The sequence below is a fragment of the Hemiscyllium ocellatum genome, chromosome 18, assembly GCF_020745735.1.
Source record: "Hemiscyllium ocellatum isolate sHemOce1 chromosome 18, sHemOce1.pat.X.cur, whole genome shotgun sequence".
Lineage (NCBI taxonomy): Eukaryota > Metazoa > Chordata > Chondrichthyes > Orectolobiformes > Hemiscylliidae > Hemiscyllium > Hemiscyllium ocellatum.
In genome coordinates, this window is record NC_083418.1 from 29,888,251 (window position 1) to 29,904,348 (window position 16,098).

Genomic DNA, 16,098 nt, shown 5'->3' on the forward strand with positions numbered 1-16,098 from the left:
AATAGAGCATGAGCCTTGCTGGGAGCTGGGTACAGTAGCAGAGATAGTGAGTGTTAACTACCAGAGAGAAAATGGTTCAACTTGTTCTGGCAAAATAGAGAAACTTATTGACCTTCCTACAGTGCTGTGTGTTCTTCAGGTGGCTGAGAGTGCACTGACCTGGGTGACAATCTTGGATATGGTTGACATAGTCTGCTGTTGTGACCTCACCTGTTGGTGTTGAGGGGAGATAATGTCCCACTTGTGCATCACCCCATCCTGCGGGCAGTGGGGCATCAAATTTCCCTTGTCTGTCATGTCCAGGACAAATGTCAGGAAATATGCAGGGCAGCTCTGTGCTCACATTTTTTTTTGTCAGGGTGCATGATAGTCTGTTAAAGATGGCACTGACACATGTGATTTCAGACTCATAGCAATGTGGTTGACCCTTAATGGCCCTCTGAGCAATTAGGGATTAAGAGTAAGTTCTGGGATAGCCAATGATGCCACAACCTGTGAATTAATACAAGCAGAAAGCCTCCAACAGTGATCATCAGCGTTGTCATTATTTGTCTTGATACATAGCTGTGATAATTCTGTAATCAATCTCTTTTCCTTTTCAGCAATTCAGTATGGTTTTACCACAATATTTGTTGCAGCGTTCCCCTTGGCTCCATTACTTGCATTTTTAAATAACCTATTTGAAATTCGATTGGATGCCAAAAAGATGATTTGGCTTCTCAGGCGACCGATACCACGAAAAGCAAAAGATATTGGTAAGATATAACCAATGCAATTTATTTGGCTGTGTGGTACTCACTGTATATGTTACATGTAATTTTGACAAAGCAGAGTTTGATCTGTATTAGGTGAGATCACAGAAAAATTCTATATGCTACCTTACAAACTATTAATGCACAATTTGCTCGATTGTTGGCGCTCGATAGTACATGCTACTCAACTCCCATTATTTAAGCAGCTTCACTTAGCTGGCCACAAGTACACCCATCTGAAATTGATTGGCAGATGCTGGAGATTAGAGTCAAGACTGTGGTGCTGAAAAAGCACAGCAGGTTAGGCAGCATCCGAGAAGCAGGGAAATTAACATTCCGGGCAAAAGCCCTTCATCGAGACTGAGGGGCTTTTGCCTGAAACATTGATTTTCCTGCTCCTCGGATGCTGTCTGACCTGCTGTGCTTTTCTAGCACCACATTCTCGACTGTTTTTCAAATATGCAGATCAGTGGTTAATGGATTAAAATAATACCACAGATGATTTGGTGATGGTTAAAAAAAACATCAGTTGTGTGTCAGAGCACTTCTGGATATACAGAAAAGAGAAAAAAAATGCAGATCAGTGTATGGTAATGATGTGAAGGTCATGTGAAGAAAATCCAGGGCCAGTAGAAGTGCAAATTGGGAAAATACAGACAGTAGAAATCTGCTAAGTGTTCAAAACTTTTCTGTTTTATTTTTTGAGGAAGTCAAGACGGGTAGATTTTCTTTAAGTTAATAGTCAAGTAACTTGTCAACACTTTAAATGACCTTTTTGAAACTATGCTTCCAACATAAACTTCACCAGTCATAAGTACATATCTGGAATTGAATGATGTGTGGATTTGGATGGAAAAGCATGGAGCTGGAGGCTGGAATTCTCAAAATATCAAAATGCTCTCTCAATGAGTATGAGTGCATGCTGGGAACATGTTTTATCACATTATTCCTTTGGGGTTCCAGCACCAACACACATGATCACTTGAACAAGTTACTGCAGGCATGTGAAATCAATGGAACAATAACTTAAATGAAGGAGACAGGAAAAATTAAGGAAGCAAACCTAGAAAAAGTTACTCAAACATTTTGAATTTTCATATTATGGCAATTAGAAAATTATGGATGACAGATATCTCTGTGTCTGTGTTCCAGGTATATGGTTGGACATTCTAGAAGTAATTGGTGTTCTTGCTATTATTGGAAATGGCTTGGTAATTTCCATCACATCAGATTTCATCCCTCGACAAGTGTACAAGTACGGTTATGGTTATTGTGCACATCAAAAAAAAAACAACAGTGAGTGAGTACATTATGTGGATTAAAACAGTACAAAATACACAGTAAAATCTTTTTAGTGTTGTGGTGCAATTTGACAAACAACCAGGAGATTATGATTGTTTATTTACCCATATACACGAGAATCCAACCTTGAGCATTCTAAGACAGTACTCTTAAAGGCCGCAAGTGTTCATTCCTATTACATACATTAAGTCACATGTACATATATTTACTCAACTCTAATTTTATCAACTTAAAAGCACATGTTAAGTGAATGCCCCAGTATAAAATAATTAGTTCCTACGGTACATTCATCAATTATTGTTACTATCATCAAAGATTTCTCATTACTCGTAGATGTCTAGGCTGCCTCCTTATTTCTATCACCAATTCCTGGTCTGACACTTCGCCCTAGTCTCATTTCTTACTCTGTCTAGAGAAAATCTGCTTATTTTCTGTTCTGCTCACCTCTGCTTATATCTTGGTATTCGTAAAATCTCAATTTTACCTAGCTTTTTAGAACCATATTAATAAAGGGTGCAGACCGTGTTCCTGAAATAAGCAAGAATTATTATTTATTGAACAGTCAAATCCTTGAAAGACAAGCCTTTAGTCAAATCATTGATACGCTGAGACATTTGACTTTATGCCCCACTAAATGTGTGGAAGAGGTGGTAGATGATGGTAGTGTTGGTACAGCTAAGTGTAACACTTTCCTGTTTCCCTTCCTAGCACTGGCAAGTTTCATAAGGAAAGGGTAGAATCAGCACTGAGAAACTGCCTAATTCCCAATCAGAGGATCATGTTGAGATTTTGGTGAAGTGCTTAGCTGCATGCTGGATCACAGACAGACTAGGTGCATGAAAGTGGCAAAACAACAGGGAGGTATTCATGGCCCCCACAAGGCACTCAGTGCGTACGTAAAAGGGAGAACAGTTTACTTATGTGCTTAGCTATTAGCACACAGGTGGTATTAGATATGTACAAATTATAAGTATTGTGCTCCATATTGCTCATACAATGCAAGAAGTCATCACCCGTCTAGCATCGCAGAAATAAAGCTTCCAGACATAATTGGAAGGCATGGGCTTGAATTTACTTTGAGCTGCATTGAAAGCACTTCCATTGAAGATGCAACCTAGAGCAGATTCAATCTTACTGCCAATGAAGGATGCATAAATGTCCTAAGGTTTCACTGTCCCTGTGCAATGATCCTTATTTCCCTTAATAACTTTATTTTTCTTTTTCTTGTTTCTTTCTTTTGGGAGCTTTCCATCTCATACTGCTTTTCCTTTTTTGGTCAACTCCAGATTAAACATTGTAACTGGTGTCTCCTATGTTGTGTTAATAATTTGCTGCAAAACTGGAATATCCACTCCAGTATGCATGCTTGATCAAAATTTATAGACACACTGCCATATCCAAACACCAGGGCTTCCTCCTCAATCTCTTCAGTTGGATCCAAAGAAATGTAATTGATTCAAAAGTTGTCTGGAAAAGTAACGTAATTAGATATCAGTTCACTTTTGGGCTCTATTTGAGATATTTTATCAGGACTTACTCTCTTAGATTTCCAGTCTCCAAAGTATTCCAAAAACAATGAAGCTGCCACTTAAAAATTGAGAGCTTATACAGCTGGAGTTGTCAGTACTTACAGTTGAAAATGTGTTGCTGGTTAAAGCACAGCAGGTCAGGCAGCATCCAAGGAATAGGAAATTCGACGTTTCAGGCATAAGCCCTTCATCAGGAATGAGAAGAGGGTGCCAGGCAGGCTAAGATAAAAGGTAGGGAGAGGGACTTGGGGGAGGGGCGATGGAGATGTGATAGGTGGAAGGAGGTCAAGGTGAGGGTGATAGGCCGGAGTGGGGTGGGGGCGGAGAGGTTAGGAAGAAGATTGCAGGTTAGGAGGGCGGTGCTGAATTGAGAGAACCGACTGAGACAAGCCTTTAGTCAAATCATTGATACGCTGAGGGGAGGGGAAATGAGGAAACTGGAGAAATCTGAGTTCATCCCTTGTGGTTGGAGGGTTCCCAGGCAGAAAATGAGGCGCTCTTCCTCCAACCGTCGTGTTGTTATGTTTTGCCGGTGGAGGAGTCCAAGGACCTGCATGTCCTCGGTGGAGTGGGAGGGAGAGTTAAAGTGTTGAGCCACGGGGTGGTTGGGTTGGTTGGTCCGGGCGTCCCTGAGGTGTTCTCTGAAGCATTCCGCAAGTAAGCGGCCCGTCTCCCCAATGTAGAGGAGGCCACATCGGGTGCAGCGGATGCAATAGATGATGTGTGTGGAGGTACAGGTGAACTTGTGGCGGATATGGAAGGATCCCTTGGGGCCTTGGAGGGAAGTGAGGGAGGAGGTATGGGCGCAAGTTTTGCATTTCCTGCGGTTGCAGGGGAAGGTGCCGGGAGTGGAGGTTGGGTTGGTGGGGGGTGTGGACCCGACGAGGGAGTCACGAAGGGAGTGGTCTTTGCGGAACGCTGATAGGGGAGGGGAGGGAAATATATCCCTGGTGGTGGGGTCCGTTTGGAGGTGGTCTTTGCGGAACGCTGATAGGGGAGGGGAGGGAAATATATCCCTGGTGGTGGGGTCCGTTTGGAGGTGGTCTTTGCGGAACGCTGATCGGGGAGGGGAGGGAAATATATCCCTGGTGGTGGGGTCCGTTTGTAGGTGGTCTTTGCGGAACGCTGATAGGGGAGGGGAGGGAAATTCTTTGCGGAACGCTGATAGGGGAGGGGATCTTTGCGGAACGCTGATAGGGAAGGGGAACACTCAGTACTTACATTGAGTGTAAAGTTAGAATACGTGCACGGTTGGAGATGAAACAATTACCAGTGACTTACTCTGTTCAGCCTATGTGATGCTTCTATGTTATGCTTCTTTTGTGGCCTTGTAAGTCACCTACTTACTTATTTCTGCTTGCAGATGAGAAGAAGGTGGCAGTCATTCTTAAAAATGAAGGTGCCAAGTAAACATCTCTATTATTAGATCCTACTTCACAGTCCCTCAGACAAGCCCAACTGACTAATAATGCCTTTTTAGAGTGGCACCTCATTCATTTTTTATCTGGCTATCTCGGTGTTTGGTTGGTGCTCTGGATGGCCGTTGGGGAGTCAAAGTTGGAGCACAACTGGATTCTGCTCCAAATATTTCTTGCTATCAGTGCCGCTCACTAAGGCTACATAATGCGGCCTGCCTTCTGTAAACATCAATGTCTAGTTCCTGCATGTATTCTGAGCGCTGCTGCATATGTTTGTGTCCTGTTTAGCAATCCTCTCAATGAAGGAATTCTCTTCTCAAAGCCCTTAGTAATGTTAGTGTGTACAAGTTGAATGGAATCCTCCATTCTCAGCCTGCATTGTCTCAGGGCAATAAGTCATGTGGGTACACATCAGTTACTAGGTAAAAATAATGACTGCAGATGCTGGAAACCAGATTCTGGATTAGTGGTGTTCGAAGAACACAGCAGTTCAGGCAGCATCCGAGAGCAGTAAAATAGACGTTTTGGGCAAAAGCAAGTAAATCCTCTTTTCATGCAAGTCCTACAACTCAGTTGAGCTCAGCTCTGAGATCTGAGACCACAGCTGCCACTATCACCTCCTTCTTACTGAATGCTAGTCTATCTGTAGGCTTGCAAGATAATCTAGTAAAAGATGCACTTGTAAGGTGTGTTGTTTGTTCTGAGGTGTGTACAGGACACTGGTGAGACCACAACTAAAGTACTGCACACATTTGGGATTGAAAGAGTGATATTCTTGCATTAGAAGCACTTCATTGCAGAATCACTAAGCAATGCTGAGATGTTTTAATGCAGCACAGTTTTTAGACTGCACTTGGATAGATAGGAGTGAAGGCACCCTCTTAATTCTACAAATTGCAGTTTCTTCTCCATCAGGGATACTCCCCTTTAATGCCCAAAATAATATCAAAAACAAAAATAGAAATTTTTATTACATACAGCTTCCTTCAGTCTCAGGTGATGCTAGGAGCTCATATCTTTCCAGCAGGTTGGGTTGGGTTGAGCTTTCAAGGAGCAGGAGAGTTGACGTTTCGGGTATGAGCCCTTCTTCAGGAATCCTGAAGAAGGGCTCATGCCCGAAACGTCGACTCTCCTGCTCCTTGGATGCTGCCTGACCTACTGCGCTTTTCCAGCAACACATTTTCAGCTCTCCTTGAGTTGAGCTTTCACTGGTTCTGAGTACCTCTTTGCCTCAATGCAATGAACATACTTGTGGAAGATGATTCCATGTCAGAGATGATGTGTGCTATGGTAACCATTCCTCACTTTCACTGATATTATGTACCAGTTTCTCAAGCTGTGGCAAAAGAGAAAAAAGATGTAAGAAGTTTTATGTGTCAGTTCTGGCAGGTCCACTTCAATGCAGTATGTTTTTTATATATATAGTTGGGGGTGTTGCCCCTTTAACAGAGCTGCTCAGGTGACCTGGATTGGCGGAGCTTTGGTCCACTGTGGGCGGCACGGTGGCACAGTGGTTAGCACTGCTGCCTCACAGCGCCAGAGACCCGGGTTCAATTCCCAACTCAGGCGACTGACTGTGTGGAGTTTGCACATTCTCCCCGTGTCTGCGTGGGTTTCCTCCGGGTGCTCCGGTTTCCTCCCACAATCACAAAGATATGCAGGTCAGGTGAATTGGCCATGCTAAATTGCCCATAGTGTTAGGTAAGGGGTAAATGTAGGGGTATGGGTGTGTTTCGGCGGGTCGGTGTGGACTTGTTGGGCCGAAGGGCCTGTTTCCACACTGTAAGTAATCTAATCTAATCTAATCACTCAGCTGTGGAGATGTGAACATCGTTAATAAAGTGTTCCTGATCATATTAACCATTTGGTTACCTTGTGTATAATTCCTGGTTCCAAAGGTAGTACCAACATAACAGTGAACCCTGCTGAGAGATCAGTAATTCACACATTTCTCTCATATTCAGGAGCAACATATGCCCTCAGGCACCTCTGATTTAGCATCTAAGAGACTGCCATTAAGAAATCTATCAGTGATGTAAAGGGTTAGGGGGATAATGTGGGAAAAGGCATTGAAATGGATGATCGTTTTGAATGGTATAACACACTCAATTGGCTGAATGGCTTATTCCTGCTCTTATGTTCCCATATTTCTGAAGAAAGAATGCCTAGAGACTGTCATGAAGGTCTAACATTTACTCACCTTGCAAGAGCAAAGGAGGTAACTGAACCTTTTTGATGCACTGCACCCAGTCCCTCATAATTATACTCTGGTGTCAACTATCTTTGCAGGCCTATATGATTGCGAACTTCTCCTTTAGAAAAAGAACCTCCCTGCCCATCACTGCCTCAAGGCAGACCTCCAGGTCTTCATTTGTAAAGTGAGGGATTGTCCTACATTGGGTCTCAGCTCTTTCTGGTCCATGAAGAATATAGGAAACTAATCAGTAAATGAGAGCTAATGCAATTTACTTAAACTAGGCCTGTACATTTTCAGTTCTGGCTTTATTTGTGACCTCATAGCTGCTAATTGGCCCCACAGCCTCCCCAGTAGACAGTTTGCAGGTTGTTACATGAAAATGTAGGCCTGTCAGTACTTTTCTCCAGTGGTAGGATCAGAGACCAGAAAGAACCTCAATGTTCAATTCCTGCCCCAGAAGAAAAATCATTTATGATCTGCTTGTGTCTGGAAATAAGGGGCAGAGTTTTGTTGAGTGAAAAGTGGGTCCTTAATCCAAACTGTGTCAAGAACAAATACTCTAACAGTAATTTTGTCAGAATTGAACAATTATTGGGGGGAGGAGTGCCATACGAGGAGTTCAGTTTTCACCATATAGTTGGTTAGTTAACTTTAATACTTCCAATTTAATTTAGACCAATATCTTATTATCTTTAACACAATGGAGAATAGAAGTTATAACAAATAGCCCATTATGTAGTAAATTATATCATCCTTCCTTTTCATTCTTCAGGCACAGATTCAAATGGTTATAGTTGAAGAAGTGGCTAGCTTTCTAGTTTAAAAAAATCTTTAACATCCTTAGATAAGAAGGAAAAGGGGGCATAGCCTTAAACAGTGGCATCAAAATATTCAACAGCTTCTTAAAATCATGATATCCCAATGCTGTAGATCCTATCATGACATGGGTTGCTTTCAGCACAGGGTAAAAACAATGACTGCAGATGCTGGAAACCAGATTCTGGATCAGTGGTGCTGGAAGAGCACAGCAGTTCAGGCAGCATCCAACAAGCAGCGAAATCGACGCTTCGGGCAAAAGCCCTTCATCAAGGGCTTTTGCCCGAAACGTCGATTTCGCTGCTCGTTGGATGCGGCCTGAACTGCTGTGCTCTTCCAGCACCACTGATCCAGAATTTGCTTTCAGCACAGCCAATCCACTTTCACCATTCATGGTCCCCATTATGACTTATCTCGCCTACCTTCGTCCCTGGCTTTCTATCAAGAATCCCTTTGCCTAACATTTTTTTCTCTCTCACTCTGGGCTCCTTCTCCACCACTCACCTTCACTCACTCCTTCACCATTCCCCACCCTACTCCATAACCTCTATCTCCTATCATCATGACAAATACCACCTTTTCTCAGCTGCTTTTAGATCTGAAGAAGGGTCACTGGACTCAAAATGTTAATTCTGTTTTCTCTCCACAGACGCTGTCAGATGTGCTGAATTTCTCCAGCAATTTGTTTTTGTGTGCTTCAGGACTTTTTCCTTTCTCCATCTATAATTAGACAAGTTATAGTGTAAAACCAGTTTTCAGTTTCTGATATTTACTACATAATCTCATTTTGGAGAAATGGCCAATAATAATTAAGATGTACTCGACACTTTCTGAAATTTTCTGAACTTCCATAGATGTCATTTACTGTATCTGTTGCTCCTGATGTGGTCTCCTCTACATTGGGGAGACAGGATGCCTACTTGCAGAAGGCTTCATTGAACATCTCCAGGGCACACAATGAAGTAACCCCATCATCCCATTACCAAACACTTTAACTCCCCCTCCCACTCCGCCAAGGACATGCAGGTGCTAGGCCACCTCCATCACCAAACCCTAACCACCAGAGAAAAAATGCCTTATCTTCCGCCTTGGGGCCCTACAATCACAAAGATTAATGTGGATTTCACCATTTCCTCTTCCCCCACCTTATCTCAGATCCAACCTTCCTACTCAGCACCACCCTCGTGACCTGTCCTTCCTATCCATCTTCCTTCCCACCTCTCCACCCTCCTCTCCAACCTATCACCATTACCCCCACCTTCATCTACCTATAGCACTCCCAGCTATCTTCCCCCAGCCCCATCCCCCTTCCATTTATCTCTCTACACTCTAGGCTCACAACTTCATTCCTGATGAAGAGCTTATGTCCAAAACATTAATTCTCCTGCTCCTCAGATACTGCCTGACCTGCTGTACTTTTCTAGCACCACACTCTCGACTCTGGATCCAATTATTCACTTCAGACCCATCAGACATGAATCTAAGTCTGTTGTTCACAGTTATTCAAACAAGTAACAAAGAGGATTGATGAGGGAAGAGTGGTGGACATGATGTATATGGATTTCAGTAAGGCATTCGACAAAGTTTCTCATGGTAGACTTGTTAGCAAGGTTACATCACACGGAATATAGGAAGAATTAGCCATTTGGATACAAAACTGGCTCGAAGGTAGAAGACAGAAGGTGGTGGTGGAGGGTTGCCTTTCAGACTGGAGGCCTTTGACCAATGTTGTGCCACAAGAATCGGGCTGGGTCCACTGCTTTTCATCATTTATATAAATGATTTGGATAAACATAGGAGTTATAGTTAGTAAGTTTGCAGATGCCACCAAAATTGGAGATGTTGTGGACTGTGAAAAAAGTTACTTCAGAGTGCAATGGGATCTTGACCAGATGGGCCAATGGGCTTAGGAATGGCAGGTGGAGTTTAATTTAGATGAGGTGCTGCATTTTGGAAAGGCAAAGCAGGGCAGGGCTTATACACGTAATGGTAAGGTCCTGGTGAGTGTTGCTAAACAAAGAGACCTTGGAGTGGAGGTTCATAGTCCATTGTAAGTGGAATTGCAGGAAATAGGATAGTGAAGAAGGCATTTGGTATGCTTTCCTTTATTGGCCAGAGCATTGAGTATAGGAGTTGGGAGGTGATATTGCAGCTGTACAGAACATTTGGCCACTTTTGGAATATTGTGTGCAATTCTGGTCTCTCTCCTATAGAAAGGATGTTCTGAAACTTGAAAGGATTCAGAAAAGATTTATGAGGATGTTGCTAGGGTTGGAGGTTTTGAGCTATAGGGACAGGTGGAAGAGGCTAGGGCTGTTTTCCCTGAAGCATCAGAAGCTGAGGGTGATCTTCTTGAGATTTATAAAATCATAATGGGCATGGATAGGGTAAGATGACAAGGTCTTTTCTCTGGAGTGGGAACTGCAGAACTAGAGGTCATAGGTTTAGAGTGAGAAGTGAAATATTTAAAAGGGACCTAAGAGCAACTTTTTTCACACAGAGAATGGTGTATGTATAAGAATGAGCTGTCAGATGGAGTAGTAGAGGCTACTACAATTACAACATTTAAAAGTTGGGTACATGAACAGGAAGGGTTTAGAGGGATATGGGCCAAATGCTGGCAAATGGAACTAGATTAGGATATCTGATCAGCATTGACAAGTTGGACTGAAGGGTCTGTTTCCATGCTGTACATCTCTATGACTCTATCTTATTCCTGGCATGCTCAAACTCAGCTAAGTGGTTGCTATTAGTAGTAGTAGGTCCAAATGTCCTATTTTTCTTTGGTTCTCTTCCTTAACTGGCTAGTTGATCACTGGTCTTCTGATACTATCCGTACAAAATACATTAGGAAAAATAAAAATTAACTATCATCAACATCCTGCTATCAGTGGTTGCTACTTTGTAATGCTCTTTGGGATTTAATTTCCAAAGACTGTGATTCAATCTCTTTTTTCAGTACAAACAATGAAGAGGACACTGAGGCATTTATATTCTCCACTATGACCTTGGTGGAAGGTGTAACTACACATATCCCTTGCCTGTAGTTTCTAGTTTGAATCCTCGGTGCCTCTTGAGTTCTTCCCAAAGTTTTATACATCAAACCTATTGTGGGTCCCTCTATTTTATATCTTTCGATAACTGTAGCAAACCTGATCTGATCAGCTTCTGAACACTTCACTTCCTCTTTTTCTTCTTCCATCATAGGACTCTGACACACACAGAATCTTAGGGTATCATATGCACAAAGCTTCTGCACACTCAGCTTTTGTGTCATGGTTCAATCTCTTAACTCTTGAACTGTTATCTAAAGTAATCAATATAATGTTTCTGTAGACATGAAGATCCTGATAGCTTTAATCCTTACACAGGCATTAATTTTCTTTAAAGCTCACATCAACATTATTCTTACTGTTAGCTATATTTAACACTTGCATCTAACACTCCAAAGTATCTTGGCATATATTCAAATATTTGAAATACTATCAAAATGCAAATTGCTGTTACACACTGACCTGCCTACATTTCCTTTGCAGCTGCCTAACTGGGTATGTTAATAACAGCCTCTCTGTATTCCACCTGAAAGATTTTGAGAATAAAATTCCTTTGGATCATGAATTAGGGTTTCTGGAACTTTCAATGAACCACTGCAGGTAAGATATTAATCCTATTCTTGACTTCCATACATGAGGTTTACCAACAGGTGTCTCTGGATAATAAAAATAAATGGATATTTTAATAGATTTCCAATCTCCTTAATCCAGGACAATGAAGCCAATTGAAGTGTCCCATTTGTCATCCTAATTCAACACAGACTAGAAGAATTTGGGACATTCCAGGTCTGTAAGGTTCAGTTCCACAATTGGCAGGGATTTTGCAACTGAGTCATTTGGGAAGGGCTCATTTCTTACTTCCAAATTCATGAGTATCCTAACATCATCAAATCCTTTAATCCAGTACCCAACTTACCTCATCTGATGCAAGAGGTAAAAAAAGATCACTAAAGAAAGACCGTGGGTCAAACATTATCAGGAAATCAGTAGTTCTATAGAGAAGGTGAAGTCCTGAGAGTTAAGAATGACAGAGGGTAGGTTGAGGATAATGAGAAGTGAGGTAGCAGGGATCTCTTCCAGTGTACCAGCAAGAGGGGGTTTTGACAGAAGAGAGAGGGTGGGTTGACGGTTAGCAACAGCTGATCTGAGGTAATGGGCCATGGTCAAAGATTACTGACAGCAGAGTAAGGTTCATCGAATGGAGCTCAAGTGATGTAAAGAATGTCAAAGGTGATTGAGGGAGGATGATGAATTTTGGCTTCCAATTTAAGGGTTATAGTACAAGTGTTCACAGACATGGATGCATCCATAAGAACAAATTCTCTTTAGTGAACTTTGAGGGTAGATTTGATCACAGATGGAGTGAATGGTTAATCATAAGTATCACACTCCTGATTGGTCCAAAGTATTCAGGACATTTTGGGGTTCAAAGTCCATACTGACCAGATCTCCATTTGGGTTTTGCTCATAGTTCTCCTCAGATAGAGGAGATGGGTCAAGTGCATGTAATTCTTCTACTAATGCTGTTGCAGCTGCAGAGGAACCAGCAACACAGGGCCATGTCGAGCAATGCCTTGAACTCCAATATGAAGCCCCAACAAATGGCAGCTTATGATGCTCGCGACCAGGACCAGGGTCATATCAACGACTTGCACATAACTAAATATACTACACCTACCTGCTTTCCTCTATCATAGGTGACTGAAGATTTCACAAGCTTGCATCACCCCAAGAAGACCTCGGCCCTCATGGATTGGATTAGAATTCAACGCCTGTAGCTACAAAGATCACTGTGGCCTTGAATTTCTACACTGCCAGATCTTTTCATGGCTGTCTGATGGATATTTGTGGCATCTCACAGTCAAACTCTCAAATGCATTAGAGAAGTCTCTAATTCCCTTCATATTCCATATCCAAGGTTAAATGCATTTGGGATATTCAACACAAACCATGAGAGCCAGATAGCCAGGTTTGAAGGTTTCACTGGCATCATCACATTCCAGTGACACAATTGATTGTACATGTGGACAGAATGATCTCTGGGAATAGCCCAGAGCATTCATAACCTGAATGTGTTGCAATGCGCAGTTAGTTTATGATCACCGTAAATACTTCTTATATATGTATGGTTGCTTTCCACAGAATTCTCATGACTCTTAAACCCTCATTCATGCTTAGGAATCAAGTCACATTTGACTGAGTGACACAGACCCTAAATGCTGGCAATGTCTTGCCAAGAACTTTGGGTGATATTTTCCCTTCTCTGAGGTAGCTCAAATGAATCAATGTAAAGTAAATAACTTAACTGAGTGACAGCCCAAGAATTAGATTTTCAACATCAAGAAAAGATTACCAGATTAAATCTTCAAGCCTTAGATGGTGAGTTCAGAATCTTGCTGTCAGGGTGGGAAGATTACCATGCATTTGCATCTCATTAATCACCCAACTCACTATGTCCACTCTGCAATTAAAAAACTTGATGATGATAAATTCCAACCAGTAAAACACTACAGGTTCCTGGCAACCTATCTCATCAATGTCCATTGCAGCTCATGGGATTGACAACCGTCTAGCTTTGCTTTACATGAAATTGCTCCCTCTGCACATGTTGCCTCCATGGTCAATGACCACTCTTTCTGTACCCAACATCCACACAGCCTAATATTGACAAAGCGTCAGCCTTACAACATCATCTCAGCCCAACCTAATCATGACTTCAGCATCCAAGCTTGCACTAATGAGGTTAGGGACAGCCGGGCTATGCCTGCTCATGGTACATGGGTTGTACTGTACCTATGCAGAATTTTAAGCACTGAAACAGAGCCAGGTATCTTCTGGATCATAGCCTGCTTTTTAGCATAGGTTTCAGTGCTGCTTTAGAGTCTATCTTTCTTGGAGGCAGACACTGTGACTTAGCCTGCTATTAAGCATACAATAACTTTAGTACTGAGTTTAAGACTGGCACCTTGTTAGAGCCTGCTTTTCCAGAACAGAGAAGAGGTAGGCAGTTCATGGCAATGCGGAGCACTGACGAATAAATGATTCAGAGAAGATGTGGACATGTTACTGTATGGCATGAAGCTATATCAGCATCAGAACTGCAGCTTGCTTTTCATGATAGTGTACTGTCAGAAGTCTATTCCCAATGGAGCATACACACTTTATTTGTCCATTATGCATTTGGTGGGGTTGCAATCTCCCATTTTCTTATCAAGGCATGACAATGACCTCCTTGGGAAGTCTCCATGCCTTACTGTAAGAAGTAAAATATTCGGCTTGATTGTTAAAGATCTGAGGGCTCAGGTATCCCTTCAGTAACACAGGTGATCCCAATGATGTTCCCCACAGATTATGTGCTGAATAAACCGAAATGCCTGCTGCCAAGCCGACCCTACATGTGGCCATGCTCCTAATAATAAGGAACCAGACAAGGGGCAATGGATATAAGGGCTTCTGCAAGGTCAGCGAGAGCATCAAACTCTATCAGATGACGCACATCTCGAAAATGACTGTCAAACCACTCAGACCTCTTGGCAGCATGGCACTCTAACCGGAACTCTATTCACAAACACGTTGACTTGGATCCCATTTACCACCCCCTGAGAAAAAGAACAGGAAATGGTATCACCACAGGAAATGACATCACCAACCCAAGGAAACCTAAACACATAAATAAAAAGGCAGGCCAGACCACCAGTGCTTCACCAGAGGCTCACTGATAATGTTACCTTGTATGATGATGAAATGTCTGAAAATGAATCTTTCAGTTCAGCAAGCAAACTTACATCCAGAACCTCAACCTGAGCTATAAGTCTTCTCAAAACTCATTGATGACATACAGCCTCTAAAAGGAGAAGCTGCAAGATGAGATCCATCAAAGAGATGCAGAGGAATACTGAGAGCCAAGTTTTATAGTTTCCCTGCACTTTAAATGTCAAATGACAATGCAGCAGAAGATAATCCTACCCCATCAACTCTGAGCTATGTCAGTTGCTGGAGGAATACTTGCAGCCACAAGGACTGGGTGGCATTACCAGCCTCGAGGCTGTTGAGGTTGCAGCTACCCTTAACTTCTATGTTAGCAGTTCAATTCAAGGAGGAACTGGGGCCCTCTGACATTTTTCAATCCACAAGGTGAATCTGAGATGTAACTGGTAGCATTTTGGTTGCTGTTGTCCACCTCTTCATTACTTTCAACTTTGAAGAAGTGAGTCAGTCAGCTGGAACAAAAGGATTCTTCACTATTGTTGTTTCACCAGTTGCAAGATTCTATTGCTTGCCACCGATATTGCTATAGATTTTTTGAGTCTGGCTTATCACCAACCTGCAGCATTTATGAAAAGGAAAGGATTCGATTCCCATAATGTTGAACTGAATTTTGACCATCAAAGCCATTTTTTGGTGGTCTGTGCCAGATATCCTGGGAGTTGCCATAGGTCATACATATTGAAGCACCACAGATGATTGTTGATTTCCAACGTCCTCAACCCATATAGGGACAGCTTCCAGAAAATGAGAGGCAACCCTCCAAAGTTAGCTCATGACACCAATAAGAAATTCATAGGCAGATGCAGAACAAGGATACAACATAGCTCATGTTTTAACCAGATCCATACTAGAACAGACCACTGGCCTCCTAAAGATGAAGATTCAATGTCTGGACTCCTCCAGTGATGTTGACTTGCAAAATAGCCCACACATGGTATCCTGTATCAGTATAGACAGAAATGGAAGATGTTCTAGATGCAGTGCAAGAGTAATCCTCAGAAAATGAGGCTGAAAATCGGGAGGTTGACCAGGAGGGATGTCCACGAGAGGAGGACAGAGCAATATTTCAGAATCTTGGAGAACAGAGTCAACTATATCACCACCCTCCCCTGAAATGACTGAGCTGGGGATAGAGTTTGTTTGGTTGATTTTCCACATCTAAGTTGATCAATTGGAAGTTAGCTTCCTGTTTATTGTAAAGGACTTGTCTAATTGTTCTGAAGAAGAGTCGTAATGGACTTGAAACAATAATTGTGTCTTTCC

At 42.3% G+C, this 16,098-nt stretch overlaps 1 protein-coding gene across 1 annotated transcript in view; it reads left to right on the plus strand.

Moving 5' to 3' along the window:
• Nucleotides 1–16,098, plus strand: part of LOC132824543 (anoctamin-9-like) — a 199,318-nt gene that overhangs the window by 165,758 nt on the left and 17,462 nt on the right. Inside the window, exons 16-18 of the mRNA XM_060839176.1 lie at nucleotides 603–755; nucleotides 1,905–2,052; nucleotides 11,551–11,667. Coding sequence (XP_060695159.1) covers nucleotides 603–755; nucleotides 1,905–2,052; nucleotides 11,551–11,667 — 418 coding nt within the window. The remainder of the gene's footprint in view (nucleotides 1–602; nucleotides 756–1,904; nucleotides 2,053–11,550; nucleotides 11,668–16,098) is intronic.